We start from the raw sequence: 14,056 nt of genomic DNA, 5'->3' as shown, positions 1-14,056 counted from the left end.
CTGTAAATCATCCCCCGTGGCCTGCTGTGTTTCAGGGAGCTTCTGCGCTGTGAGAGTGCCCTGGCTCGGCTTTACTGCCGCATGGCGCTACTCAACATCTTTGCCCCCAAGAGCCCCCACACCTTCACCCGCCTCCTCCACATCCCAGCCATTAGAGACATCACTTTGGAACACCTGCAGCTGCTGTCCAATCAGCTGCTGGCTCCGCCTCTGCCTGGTGAGCAGACTCTCTCTGGATGACATGATGATCCACGGAAAATAATGGGTTAAATAGAATGAAGTTAGAAAATGGACTAGACTGAAATAACACATGGATTATTAGGTGTACAATTGAATGAATGGAGTGATTTGGAGTCTGCTTTTAAGAATCCGAGTGTAGACTGGACAAGCATCCACTACCGTCTCTAACATTTAGATTCCAAAATTCCAAACAGTCCCTTTACAAGTCAGAATGTTGAATATATATACCTGTTGTCCAATGATTTTGTCCTGCTGCCAGTGGAAATTTATGACAAAATATCCACAGGAAATATTATTAAACCAACTTCAAAACGCAGGTCTCTGTGTGTGGCTATCACGATTTGTTGTCACCTAAGGCATGCGACATTCTGGCTTGTAAGAAATCTTTCAACATTTTTGCAGTGCTTTATTTCAGACTGTGTTACCCGAGCTGGTATCACAGACTGATTTATTAGGCAACCTTTCCATGATCTTTGTGCTGAGTGTTCTCTGTTTGTCCTGCAGATGGCACCATCAGCTCCAGCTCCATCCTGGTGGCCCAGTCTCTACTCCACAATCTGCAGGGCCAGAGCTGTTCTCCCACAGAACTGTTTTACCAGGGCAACGCACAGCCCATCCGGGAGTGGCTCACCGTGGCCATCACCCGCGCCCTGCACCAGGGGGAGGAGAGCCTGCTGGAGCTCACCAAGCAGATCTGTTGCTTTCTACAGGTCTGCACAGGGTTAACTAATGACCCGAGTCTGTCTGAATGTATATTTCCCCAGGGATGGAGATCTTTTGTTTTAATATGGTTCATCTTTATTTCCCTTGTTCCATTATGTAGAATGCACCAGAGCAGTTCACTTCAGAGGACTTCCCAGTATCAGAGTCAAAGGTCAGCATGGATGTCAACTTCCCGGGTGCTGCCTTCGTGATCGTCTCCTGCAAAGAGAGCCAACTAGGCTGCCGCAAAGAGTGAGCTAATTTAACATACTTTTTTTGTTTCCAATTACCTTTATCTAAGTTTAACCCATGACCCTTGACCATCCTAGATGTCTTACAGTGCCCCCATTTTCTGCCTCTCTCACGTTTCCTCTCTTCCCCACTAGCTCCTCCCTGTACAAAGCCCCATGGGCGCGGGTTATGGTTTATGGCCTTGGTCACAAGGTGCGCAGGAACGGCCAGCTCAACCTGATGGAGGCGGTGTGCTACCCTCTGGATGCTTCACCCTCCAACACAGGCCTCACCCCCCCTCCCACTACCAACCAGTTCCCCACTGTCATCATCCCCACCGACAAAGTGCACATCAAACTGGGTGAGTGCTTGATCTCCCCTAGTCCTGGCTTACAGTAATAACTATGTTCAGCATATATATGTTAATTATGTTTCTCTCTGTTTCAAATGATTAACATGTATTGATAATAGCTTGGTTTGTTTCACTGTCTCTCTCTCAGGGGTGTCGCCCCCTCCTGGCGTGGTGCTGGTGCTGCACTCCCTGCCACTGGAGTTCCCCCTGGCTATGGCATTTGCTGAGCAGCTGCTGACGTGGAAGCTAGGGGAGAATAATGAGCACTCTGAGGAGGAGCTGGACACTGTGCCCTCGTCTGTGCTGCTGCAGGTGGTGGAGCTGCTGGGTAGGTGCTACACTTTCGTAAAATCTTTGAAATTTCTGCCTCCATGGCGATCCATGAGGTGTCCAACGTCTACATCTTTTACATAACCTTCAGTCACTCGTTGTATGGGACTAATATCGCATCCTGTTTTGTGCTGACAACAAGTTGGTCACTATTTTCTAAGAGTTTCTGTTCCCTCTCTCTTCCTGTCTGTGGCGTTCTAGGTGGGCTGTTATGGACCACAGATCTGGCCCCCTGCGTCAAGGAACTCTCCTTCCATCTGCTGGCTGAGCTCTTCCGTAAGATCCACCACCTGGAGCAGCGGAAAAGCCCTGCAGGCCTGTCCAGCTCCATCGCTCTGTTGCTTAACCCCTGCCTGGCCATGCTCATGGCCCTGCAGACAGAGCTCCGCAAGCTGTATGACCGGGAGACCCAGGGCTGGGTAACTGCAGGGGCCGGAGCAGGGGGCTCATCCTCTGGTGGCCTGGCCCTGGGGACTGAGCAGAGCAGATTCTCCACCTACTTCCATGCCCTGATGGAGGTGTGCCTGTCTATAGCTGAGGTCACCGTACCCCTCAACATGGGGTGCTCAGGAGTGGGAGCCCTGTCCTCCACCAGTGCCCCTAATCTCAGTGACTCCTCTTCATCCTCCTCCTCCTCCCCAGGCCAGACCCCCCAGAGCCCCAGCCTGCTCTCCAAGCGTAAGAAGGTGAAGATGAAGAGGGAGCGTGCGGCAGCAGCAGTGGCTGCAGTGGCCTCAAGGAAGAGGGGTTCTGCTGGTGGGGCTCGTCTGTCAGAGAGCGACAGCGCCCTGCTCAACATGGCCGGTAGTAAACCTGAGGACATGCTGTGGTTCCACCGTGGCCTCACCCTGCTCATGATCCTCCGTCACCTGGCCAACAAGGATCCCCAGGGGCTGAGTGTGACAAGTGATGCTGTGACGGACGCCTGCCAGGCCCTGGTTGGACCTACCGCTCACAGCCGTCTGCTGGTGCTCTCTGGCATCCCCACCCACCTGGAGGAGGCTGTGGTGCGCAGTGCCATCCGCAGAGCCTGCCATGCCCACGGGGGTCTCTTCAAGGACGAGATCTTCATCCCCCTGCAGGAGGAAGAACCTAAGAAGCCCAAGGCAGGAGCCGGAGTGTCCACCCCCCTGGACGGCAAAGCAGCCCCCGAGCCTGGGCGCCCCTTCCCCAGCAACGAGAGCCCAGACAGCTCCAGCTGCTTGACTCCAGCCATGAGTGTCTCGGCCTCAGCCTCCACCAGCCAGACCTCCATCTGCAGCTCCTCTCAGGGGGGCGTGTCCCGCACCGCCAGTGAGCTCTCTGTGGACCAGGAGCTGCTGGCTGCCCCACCTCTCACCCCTGTGGCTGCAGCCTCGACCGTACCCTCCCCACAGCAAGTGCCCCTGGATCCCCACACGGTGTCCAGCCAGGAGAGCCTGGATATCTCCCTGTGCAGCACGGGGAGCCTGGGCAGTCTTGGCAGCCTGGGGGAACCTCTGGACAACGCAGAAACAGCCTCTGTGTCAGACGGGGGCTCCATGTACACCGTCACTTCTCTGGACAGCAACTCCATCTTGGCCCGGCCCATCAAGGGCTATGCTGTCATAGAGGTGGGTCACAAGTGCATTTTTACAAAGAACTTGATATATGGATATTGTTGATTTATATATATTTTTTGCTTTGATGGAGGCAGACTTGCATGTCCTTCATCTGTTTTGCACATCCTGAATGTAGGTTCGCGCCCGAGCCAAAGTGGAAAAGATCCGCGCTAGTCTCTTCAACAGCAGCGACTTGATTGGCTTATCCAGCCTGGAGGGTGAGGAGGAGCTGATGGAACTGACCAATGAGGAGATCCTCACAGCCTCCAGCGTCAACCCAAGCCTGTTTGACACACAGGGTAGCTCCGCCCTTGAAGACTACTTCCTGAACAAGTCTCTCAGAGGTAAGTAGTTTATGGCTCAATCATCTGTACTCTATCAATACAGATAAAAGTCCTACATCCGGAGGGGTCTTAATCTTTTCTCCTATGTTCCCAGGGGACAAGTTGGTTCCAAGTGCACGAGACGTGCTGATGGACATCTTCAAGAGTTGTGCACACTCAGAGCAGATGCTCAGCCTCACACCAGCCAAGCCTGTCAAAGTGTCAGACATCTACTTGAGCAAGGAGCAGATCAACTCCCAGACTACTGGAAACCTCCTCCACGTCTTCTTCACTAATGTACGGCCGCCTAAGAAGGTGCTGGAGGACCAACTGACGCAGGTTGGTACACCCCCCCCCCCCACCATGAGTGTTTGAAGACAACAAAATAGATATATGCTTAATTGACCCTGCCTCATCCACATGATTTTACACACACACACAAACACACACACACACACTCATCTATATGCATCTGCAGCCATGTTTGTCTGAGCAGTGCTATATGTTCCACAGATTCTGCGTAAATATGGCACCACCAAGCCCAGCAAGAACAAATACAGCAAGGTGGGTAAGGAACAGCACGCAGTCAAGGTGGTGAGCACCAAGAGACCCATCACCAAACCACCCAGCAAGGAGAAGTCTGTACTCAACAGCGTCAGGTGAGTTTTGTCCTTCACCACACACACAATGCCACCCTGAACACCATTTTCTGAAATAGTTTCCACTCCCACCTGTAATTATGGAAAGTAGTGGGTTTCAAAATTACACTCCCCCTAAGAGCCTTCTCTTATGCTTCCCACGCTGAAATGTGTTACTTAAATAGCGAGTCTTACGAATTCAATTCTCATGTTAAGAAAAAATAGCAATAAAAGCTGTTCTCTGTGGATTCTTTATCCACTTACAGAAGGAAAATGGAGAGTGATTAAATGTTGCTTATTATGCTTAATCATCAAATCAAGCCTCGTTCAGTATACTGTTATTTCAGCCATGACATTCGTCAGTACTCATTTGGACAGACATTTTCCATTAGCCCCTGTTCCTGACCTTTTTCCATGTCTCTGTCAGGACTGCACTGAGTGAGAAGAAGACTGTACTGAAGCCCAAGTCCCCTGAGAAATCCAGGCCTGATGAGAAGGACACAGAGAAATCTCCTGCCAAGAAGCCTGAAGGTACTGACCACTCTGTACCCTCTCATGTTACCCATCTGTCTAGCCAATATCTCTCTGGAGCTGAGGAACAGTTCCCTCCAGTTAGAATGTAGATGACTAGATGGAAACTGAGAGCATAAAGTCCATGCATCTGTGAGTCTGGCTGTTAATGTATTTCTACATGTATTGTCTCCTCCCTCACCACTCTCACATAGTCCCAGAGGAGAAGTACTTGACTCTGGAGGGCTTCCATAAGTTTGCTGTGGACCGGGCCAAGCAGGACATCCGTAGCGTGTGGAGGGCCATTCTGGCCTGCGGTTACGACCTTCACTTTGAAAGGTGAGCCTGGCGACCCGCCCCCCTCCAGGCCCTGCAGTCAGCCTTCACACTCCGAGTGTGGAAAGGAACACACATGACTGGAGCATGTTGTAAACAGTTGGAGCATGGAACACACATTGCGATTGTTACGTCAACACACATCACACATTTACACATGATGTACTCTAAGAAATGATGTCACGTGTAATCATCTGAATCACACACTATACTGCACTGTACAGTACATGTAATCTCTGTAATTAGAGAAAGCCAGCTGGTGCCAGATTAAGCCATATTATACACAGATGTAGGATCTTGATTTGAGCCAGGAAATGTGGATTATAATTCATTTACATTTTTGTAAGGGTTGATACATTTTTTGTTAGGGCAAATCAAGTCTGACATTTTAAAGTGGAAATTACAAACTTCAGAAGCCTTTTAAACATCAAATATACTACACGTTTTCCTGCTGTGCAGGAAATCTCAGCAACAATAGTGATCAAATTAAGATCCTACATCTGCATTAAGAGGATCTGTTCATATGTAGTGGTTAACCACTCTGTTGTATTCCCTCTCCTCTGATTTTCCAGATGTACCTGTATAGACACGCGGCATGCCCAAAAGGCCTGTAGGAGGTGGAGCCTGGAGATGGACGTAGCGTTGGTTCAGTACATCAACAGGCTGTGTGGTCACCTGGCCATCACACCTGCCAGGCTGCACCCCCATGAGGCCTACCTGGAGCCCAGTGACGTTGCTGACCCACGCGTGGCCTGTCTTCTCAGTATGTGACCTGCTCACTGACATACCACGTCATTAGTTTACATACACAGTCTATTATTACACGTGTTTGTGTGGTATTGGACATCAGTAATCATGAGTGTAAGCGTGTGTTAGTGAGTGGGTGGGAATGTGTATTTGCGTATATGTGTTGCTGTGTTCACATTTCCCCTGTGTGTGTGTAGATGTGCCTGTGGAGAGCCTGCGTCTGCGCTTTGCTCTCCTGCAGTCTCTCAACAACACCCTGGAGAGTTTCTTCCTACCCCTGGTGGAGCTGAGACAAACACACACCTACCAGAACAGCATCGCAGCACTGCTCTCTGGGGCCAAAGGTGACACACACACAAAAATAACATATCAGAACTGCTCTGTCAGGTCAATGGCACACAGCAACAGTATGGATCATTAAGGAGTGGTGTTGTGTCAGGGAATTGGCTGGTTGTTAAATCGTTTAAGCTGTAGGTGGGCCATATGAACAGTATTAAAAACGTCTTGCTGACCTACTCATTCTACCTCCACCCTATCTCTATGCAGGCCTGGTGTTCTATGATAACAAAGTGATAGTGATGAACCAGGTGTTGAACGCCACAGTACAGCGGACTGCAGACCACGCTGCCCCCGAGATCACACTGGACCCTCTGGAGATTGTTGGAGGTGAGCTCACAGGACAGGCCCAGAGCCCTGTTTTACCTTCATTCACGTTATGACCTCTACGTTGAGTGTTGATGGTGTGTGTTCCTCCAGGAGAGATCCGTTCCTCAGAGAACACCTACTTCTGCCAGGCGGCACGCCAGCTAGCCTGTGTGCCCTCGTCCCAGCTGTGTGTGAAGCTGGCCAGCGGAGGAGACCCCACCTATGCCTTCAACATCCGCTTCACTGGAGAGGAGGTCCACGGCACCAGTTAGTATCAACCTTCTTCTCCCACTTTTGTCCTAAAGGAATGAACTCTGTTTGATAAGACTGAAACACTGTCTAAGTTGACCCCTGACTTCTGTGACTCTCCCAGGTGGTTCCTTTCGTCACTTCCTGTGGCAGGTGTGTAAAGAACTCCAGAGCTCCGCCCTCTCCCTGCTGCTCCCCTGCCCCAGTGCAGCAGCCAACCGCAACAAGGTACAGTGACCCCCCCCACCCCCATCTGCCTTCCCTGGTTGCAGCAACATTGTAACACCAGGAACGATGATAATGTCTCAATAGTAGTGCACATATGTATTAATCCTACTCCCCACAGTATATACTTAAGCAGTAAGGCCCGAGGAGGTGTGGTATATGGCCAATATACCACAGCTAAGGGCTGTTCTTAGGCACGATGCATCGCCGGAATGGATACAGCCCTTAGCTGTGGTATATTGGCCATATATCACAAACCCCTGAGGTGCCTTATTGCTATTATAAACTGGTTACCAACGTAATTAGAGCAGTAAAAATAAATGTTGTCATACCCGTGGTATAGGGTCTGATATACCATGGCTGTCAGCCAATCAGCATTCAGGGCTCGAACCACCCAGTTTATAATAGGAGTGTAAACCGTGTCTGGATTGCAAACCAGTTGGGCACTACATGGCCAGTGATCACTGTATTACTGATAGGCTAGAAGAGTCTCTAACTTGATTGTGGTGCTTCTGTGCTGTTTTGTTCCAAAGGGGAAGTATATTCTGACGCCCTGTCCAATCAGCTATGCGGAGGAGCAGCTGCTGCAGTTCTTTGGCCAGCTGTTGGGCATTGCCATCCGGGCAGATGTGCCCCTGCCCCTGGACCTGCTGGGCTCCTTCTGGAAGAGCCTGGTGGGTGAGCCTCTGGACCCAGAGCAGGACCTGCAGGAGGCCGACCTGCTCACATACAACTACGTCAAGAAGTTTGAGGGTGTAAGAGACAGTCATTTAGACATGCATATTGGTCATGTTTCTGGAGAAATTGAGGTGATTTTGATAATGAAAGGAGGAACTGACTTACTTCCTGACTCCCTGGAAGTTTTGAAAGCTCTGACCAGAAACGAACCCATCAAAAAACTGGTGATGCTGTATGCAGATGTTCCATGGTTCGGCCAATAGCTAGCTTATTGACCAGTCCCTTTCTACTGTAAACTCCATACAGTCACTACTGACTTCTGCTTTCTACAGTTCAAACCCAGACTGTAGTTTCACCATACCACTTCCCCCCCTTGTTCCCAAAGAACAGTGTTCCATTGACCTCTACCTGACCCTTTCCCTCTGCAACCTAGGTGAGTGACGAGGACGATCTGGAGGCCCTGTGTGCAGAGATCTCGACCCAGCACAACTCAGGAGAGAGTCCTGACTCCCCCAGCCAGCCCTGCTGCACCTTCACCTACATCACTATGACTGGAGAGGAGGTGGACCTGTGCCAGGGGGGGCACAACCTTGGTGTCAGGTACAGTGACATTCTGTCTCTATGGCCCAGGGACTTGTTTAGTTCGTATGAGTCTTTGTTGATGTTCTCTAATGCGATTCCCTTTGGCCGTCAGTTTTTCTCTCCAAATAATTCTGTCCTTTCAGCACAGTAATTTCTGACTTTCACAGAATGTGCTAACTCTGTTTAACCCCTATATCCCTCTACACTGTCTGTCCTGTGTGTGTGTGTTTGTAGCTGGCAGAATAAGGATGTGTATGCGCGAGCAGTGCGGGGCCTGCGCCTGCGGGAGCTGCAGAATGTGGAGTGTATGACAGCGGTGCGTGCAGGCCTGGGCTCCATCATCCCCCTGCAGCTCCTCACCATGCTCAGTCCCCTGGAGGTGGAGCTACGAACCTGTGGCCTGCCCTACATCAACCTGGATTTTCTCAAGGTAGCTAACCTAACGTAGCAGGCGTCACAACGCCTTAGCGGAGTCCCCACATCCGTTTTTCAGGGGAAACGGAAGTTAGGTTGAAAATACTGTATCCCTGAAAATATCCGCTTTCTTCCAACCCCGCAGAGAGTGCGAGGTAGCTAATACATATACCATACCCTCCCTGCCACCTCACACTTACTGTACACATCCCCTTCTGAAACCCTAGGACACTCACACCTACTGTACACATCCCCTTCTGAAACCCTAGGACACTCACACCTACTGTACACATCCCCTTCTGAAACCCTAGGACACTCACACCTACTGTGCACATCCCCTTCTGAAACCCTAGGACACTCACACCTACTGTACACATCCCCTTCTGAAACCCTAGGACACTCACACCTACTGTGCACATCCCCTTCTGAAACCCTAGGACACTCACACCTACTGTACACATCCCCTTCTGAAACCCTAGGACACTCACACCTACTGTACACATCCCCTTCTGAAACCCTAGGACACTCACACCTACTGTGCACATCCCCTTCTGAAACCCTAGGACACTCACACCTACTGTACACATCCCCTTCTGAAACCCTAGGACTCTCACACCTACTGTACACATCCCCTTCTGAAACCCTAGGACACTCACAGCTACTGTACACAATCCCTTCTGAAACCCTAGGACTCTCACACCTACTGTTCACACCTACTGTACACATCCCCTTCTGAAACCCTAGGACACTCACACCTACTGTACACATCCCCTTCTGAAATCCTACGACACACACACACCTTCATTCATCACTCCACCATCCTCATCCAACACTAAGAAGTAAGAGTTATAGTATAGAGTAATGAGAAGATAATATTTTTGGTGGGCAGTAATAGTGAATGTCTTTGCCTAGAAGAGTCCCATAATTGTCCCTGTTTTGCATGAACCCCTGTTACCTCTCTCTCTGTAGGCCCACACCATGTATCAGGTGGGTCTGATGGAGACCGACCAGCACATTGAGTTCTTCTGGATGGCGCTGGAGGTTTTCACTCAGGAGGAGCTCTGCAAGTTCATCAAGTTTTCCTGCAACCAGGAGCGCGTCCCCTTCACCTGCCCCTGCAAGGACGGGGGCCCGGACACCGCCCACGTACCCCCCTACCCCATGAAGATCGCCCCTCCGGACGGGGGAGCAGGTAAGTGCCTGGAAAAGTCAGTGGTGTGTGTCATAGGAGATTGTAGTGGGACAACAGACACACGAGTCAAAGCCACACGGGTTACTAAGTGCTTGATGTCCTCTGTGCTGTTTGTGCACAAACTCTTGGGAGGATTGTGTTTATCGTCCTTATTAGCTCACACTGTCTTAACTTGGACGGCTTTGAAATAATGATTTTCTATTTTCACCCTTCCTGGATGTATTGTGTGTTAATTAGTAGGGGATGTTATATGGGGAGAAGATGCAGAGCTGTTATCTTAAAACGGATCATCTCAGACCTTATGATCAAACTCCAAATAATATTTAGAGTAGACCAAAGTGTCAAAGCTGCTCAAAGGACTTTTTACCCCAACTTTTTATATTTTAGATAGCAACAAAAAAATGTAACCAATGTTAGACTCCAACCACAACAGTATGAACAGTAAAACTAGATTGATGAGTACAGTAGCTTCCATAGATTAGAGGTTAGGGTCCCTAAACGAGACAGCCTGCTTCTGTTCCAGGCAATGACAATCATACTATGGGCCATTATTGACATGGAGAACATGGAATTGATGGAAAATGACTTTCCAGACTGCACATAATACTCTCAGCAGAACAGAATTTGAACATAGTAGAAGTGCAGAGCTCTTTCTGCAGATGTTTAATGTTTTAAAGGTTATATTATACATGTAACATTTACACCTGCAATTAGTGCCAAATGTCAATGACATCCTAGTAGGAGCAGAGGAATAGAAACAAGAGTAAAACATATCAATGTTTTACCGTGACTAGCCGATCCGGCTGTTGTATGTACAACTTCATGAGTTCACAATAGCAAAAACATAAGCAATACAAAACTTCTTCACATCTTTGCAACTGATGTTTTTTTTTCATTAAGATAAAGTAAGAAGCCAGTGTCCTACAAAAAAAACCTCAAATGTAAATATTACATTTAATGTTTTAAGATGATTTTTCTTCATCCAGTATGTTTACCTATTTGTGTGGTTTCCAGGTTCGCCAGACTCTCGCTACATCCGGGTGGAGACCTGTATGTTTATGGTGAAGCTGCCCCAGTACAGCTCCCTGGATGTGATGCTGGAGAAGCTGCGCTACTCCATCCACTACCGTGAGGACCCTCTCAGCGGCTAAAGGGACCTGATGGATGGAGTACACCACCTCCATATAAATGCAGCTTCAACACCAACCCTACTATTTATTACCCATACAGCCCCACCCTCTCAACCCCTCTCCTGCCCAACTTTACTTCCACCCTCTCCTGGAGCTACCCACAGAACAGAAGGCCAACCTGCTTTCCAAGAAGACACTGAAGCTTTTCTTTTTTTCTACTTGTTTTATGTTTGGCTTTGCTTAATTTCAAAAACATTCTAATCAGGTTGAGCATTTCAGGAGTGTGTTTTGACAATTTTTTTCAGAGCTGATGTAGGGGAGTTCAACCCCGCTTTCCTTGACACTAATGTTGTTATCTCCTCTGTTTTGGAGTGGCAGTGAGCTGACTGATCACTACACACATAGTGGGAGGGACCTATGACAGGGCACATACCCTTTTTGATTATAGGGAAAGTTACTCTCTCTTCCACCTTATTTCCCCTCACTTTCCTCCCCATCCCTCTTTCAGAGGACTTGGTCTTCTAAGCTTAGTTCTTACTGCTCCCCCTCCCACCCTTCCAGAGGGTACTCTTTCTAAGGCATGCCTTTACCACAAGCACCTCCTCCTCAAGAAGGGGAGAGGGAGTCTGTGTGAAAAGGAAACTCCAAAATATTCCTCTGGAATCAAGGCTTGTGTATTGTTTGATGATTGACATAGAAAAGGAAACTCTGTTTTTTTTTACCAGGTCAGCTCTCTGCAGTCAAAACGTTGACAAGCACTCTGTATGACATTATATAGTTACTGCCTGTAAAGATAGACTGCTAAAAGACTAAACTAACTATCAGCCTATATATACAGTGAATATGGTTTATTTAAGTCTATAAAGAGGGTATGTATATGTCTTGTAAAAAGTCATATTAATCTATTACGTGAGGTTGCAGTTTTGAGTTTTGAAACTATCCTAGTAGCCGTGGCAGCAGGGTAAGGTCAGGTACACTGAAGTTGGACTAACCGACTAAAGCTCTACCTGGTTGTCAAGTCTGGCTTTTTGGGTTGCCAGGTCTGCTATACTTGCATTTCAGGTTACGAAACTTGTGTTGCTTTGTGAAATTTGAGGGAGATGTTGTTATCCCGAGCTGCCCTCCCACATTGCTTGTGTGCTACTGAATGTGCGCCGAATCCCCCCGCCAAACACACACAATCCACTCACCAGGGGGTCTAGCCTTTTTATATATTTCCTGTGACGAATGAGCAGTGGTTCTGCTGCTTTTTTGTTTGACCCATAACCAAAACGTTTTAGCTGTGTAAGGACTTCACAGAAGACAACATGTAAATAGACTTCTACATTATATTTGATGCTTCACTTCAACAATCGTTTTTTTGTTTTGTTTTGTTCTGCGCTATTCTTCCAGGGAAAAAACATGATTATAATAATGATATATCTAGGATATTCTTTATTGGATATCCAGTTTGTTTGGTTTTATTTTTTACCAATTTTGAAATGACTAGTTATATGTCACCTTAATGTCTTGGAACTCAGATGGATTCTACCGCTCATTCTCTTCTACTCAATGGTGAAACATGTTTTCTTGTGTGAGTTAAACAGCTATTTGACTTGGATGGGACTTGAAGAACACAATGAGAGCTACCACAAAATATTTGAGATGGATGTTTGGATTGCTTGCCAAATTAGTTTGGTTTTGTTCTTTTAAAGGGTAAATCGCTGCTAACAAGGACACTCTTTCTGTTCTTACCTCCTTTTGGAGGATTTGAATAGACCATTAAAACGGACATATACATACAAAGGGGTGTTGCGGTAAGAAAATGTGTGCTGTACATTTACTTGATATTTATTACAATTATTTATGTTTGCATTAACTTAACTTTTACTGTCTTACCTCTGCACATCAGAAACATAACACAGATCTCTAAAATGGATTATAGAGGGGTAAAGAATAAGATGGCGTTTGAGATTTCTGTCTCACAATAAAACATTTCTTGATGTAAGTGTCTTGTTGTTCACTTATTTCTCTTGTGTTAGTGTCAGGAGACACACTCAGGAAACACACACGGACTGCCCTATGCGCCCAAGTCACATCAATATTTGATATTTTTTTCTGTTTGAGGGTCAATATCACAAAACAGTACCATTTGAACCATGCAATATTTGACATTTTATTTCAGAATTGGTTTTCCTTTAATGTTTTACTATAAAAAGGAAATATTATACTTGTAGAAAAACATGTTGGTCAAGCTCCAGCACTTAGAGTTATACAATTATAAACACATTTTCAGTGATTCAGCCATAAGATATGTCCACCCTGTTACGGACATACACTTAACTGTCTTTAATTGCTTTCATTGGAATATTTTAATCATATTTACATTTTCATAAAGCTTTTGTGTCCCCTTGTCAACCCTGTCCATTTGTTCAGGTCCAATTATAAAGAAATAACAGATTTTGTATACGATGTGTGGTTTTATACAGAACATCATCTAATTTGCACCTTATCTTTCTAAATTGAGACCGGTATTAATTATATTTTATCCAAGTTTATAATTATGTGGTGTTGGCCGTGTCTTACTCTAAAATACATGACACAAATTATTGATATTTGACAATGTAACTGAATTAATTTGAATAAGATGCCAAGGTAACAAACAGGGTGGACCAAGGTATAACAGAGTGGACAGCTATAACGGGACAGAACATGAATTTAACCCTGAATAGACATCTACATAGTAATACATGTAGTAACAACACTGGAACTGCTATTTAGTTACATATTCGTTGTGAAAAACAACTCAAAAATACACTGACGGTACAAAATCATTGGAATTAGCATTAAAACACATTCCTGTCCCTCTCTTCCTCTCCCTCTCTCTCGCTCCCCCTCTTTCCATATCTCCCCTTTCACCCCAAATGCTCTTCCACATTCTTCCAGGTGGATTTTTCCATCTGCACAGAGCAT

At 47.1% G+C, this 14,056-nt stretch overlaps 1 protein-coding gene across 3 annotated transcripts in view; it reads left to right on the top strand.

Annotated features, from left to right (window-relative positions):
* Positions 1-13,091, top strand: part of LOC110536049 (probable E3 ubiquitin-protein ligase HECTD4) — a 75,709-nt gene extending 62,618 nt beyond the window's left edge. For all 3 annotated transcript variants that reach the window (XM_036935890.1, XM_036935889.1, XM_036935888.1), the window contains exons 55-75: positions 36-217; positions 745-950; positions 1,064-1,194; positions 1,329-1,534; positions 1,674-1,853; positions 2,057-3,447; positions 3,572-3,779; positions 3,874-4,097; positions 4,272-4,417; positions 4,824-4,927; positions 5,122-5,245; positions 5,815-6,005; positions 6,187-6,333; positions 6,536-6,655; positions 6,746-6,901; positions 7,008-7,111; positions 7,642-7,863; positions 8,220-8,386; positions 8,603-8,798; positions 9,752-9,974; positions 10,989-13,091. In XM_036935890.1, the coding sequence (XP_036791785.1) occupies positions 36-217; positions 745-950; positions 1,064-1,194; positions 1,329-1,534; positions 1,674-1,853; positions 2,057-3,447; positions 3,572-3,779; positions 3,874-4,097; positions 4,272-4,417; positions 4,824-4,927; positions 5,122-5,245; positions 5,815-6,005; positions 6,187-6,333; positions 6,536-6,655; positions 6,746-6,901; positions 7,008-7,111; positions 7,642-7,863; positions 8,220-8,386; positions 8,603-8,798; positions 9,752-9,974; positions 10,989-11,125 (4,765 nt within the window). In that variant the 3' untranslated portion in view covers positions 11,126-13,091. The remainder of the gene's footprint in view (positions 1-35; positions 218-744; positions 951-1,063; positions 1,195-1,328; positions 1,535-1,673; positions 1,854-2,056; positions 3,448-3,571; positions 3,780-3,873; positions 4,098-4,271; positions 4,418-4,823; positions 4,928-5,121; positions 5,246-5,814; positions 6,006-6,186; positions 6,334-6,535; positions 6,656-6,745; positions 6,902-7,007; positions 7,112-7,641; positions 7,864-8,219; positions 8,387-8,602; positions 8,799-9,751; positions 9,975-10,988) is intronic.
* Positions 13,092-14,056: the final 965 nt, after the last annotated feature.

This window comes from Oncorhynchus mykiss, chromosome 11, assembly GCF_013265735.2.
Source record: "Oncorhynchus mykiss isolate Arlee chromosome 11, USDA_OmykA_1.1, whole genome shotgun sequence".
In the NCBI taxonomy this organism is placed as follows: Eukaryota; Metazoa; Chordata; class Actinopteri; order Salmoniformes; family Salmonidae; genus Oncorhynchus; species Oncorhynchus mykiss.
Note: the sequence above shows the minus strand (reverse complement) of the source record. Positions and strands in the feature narration are given on the sequence as shown.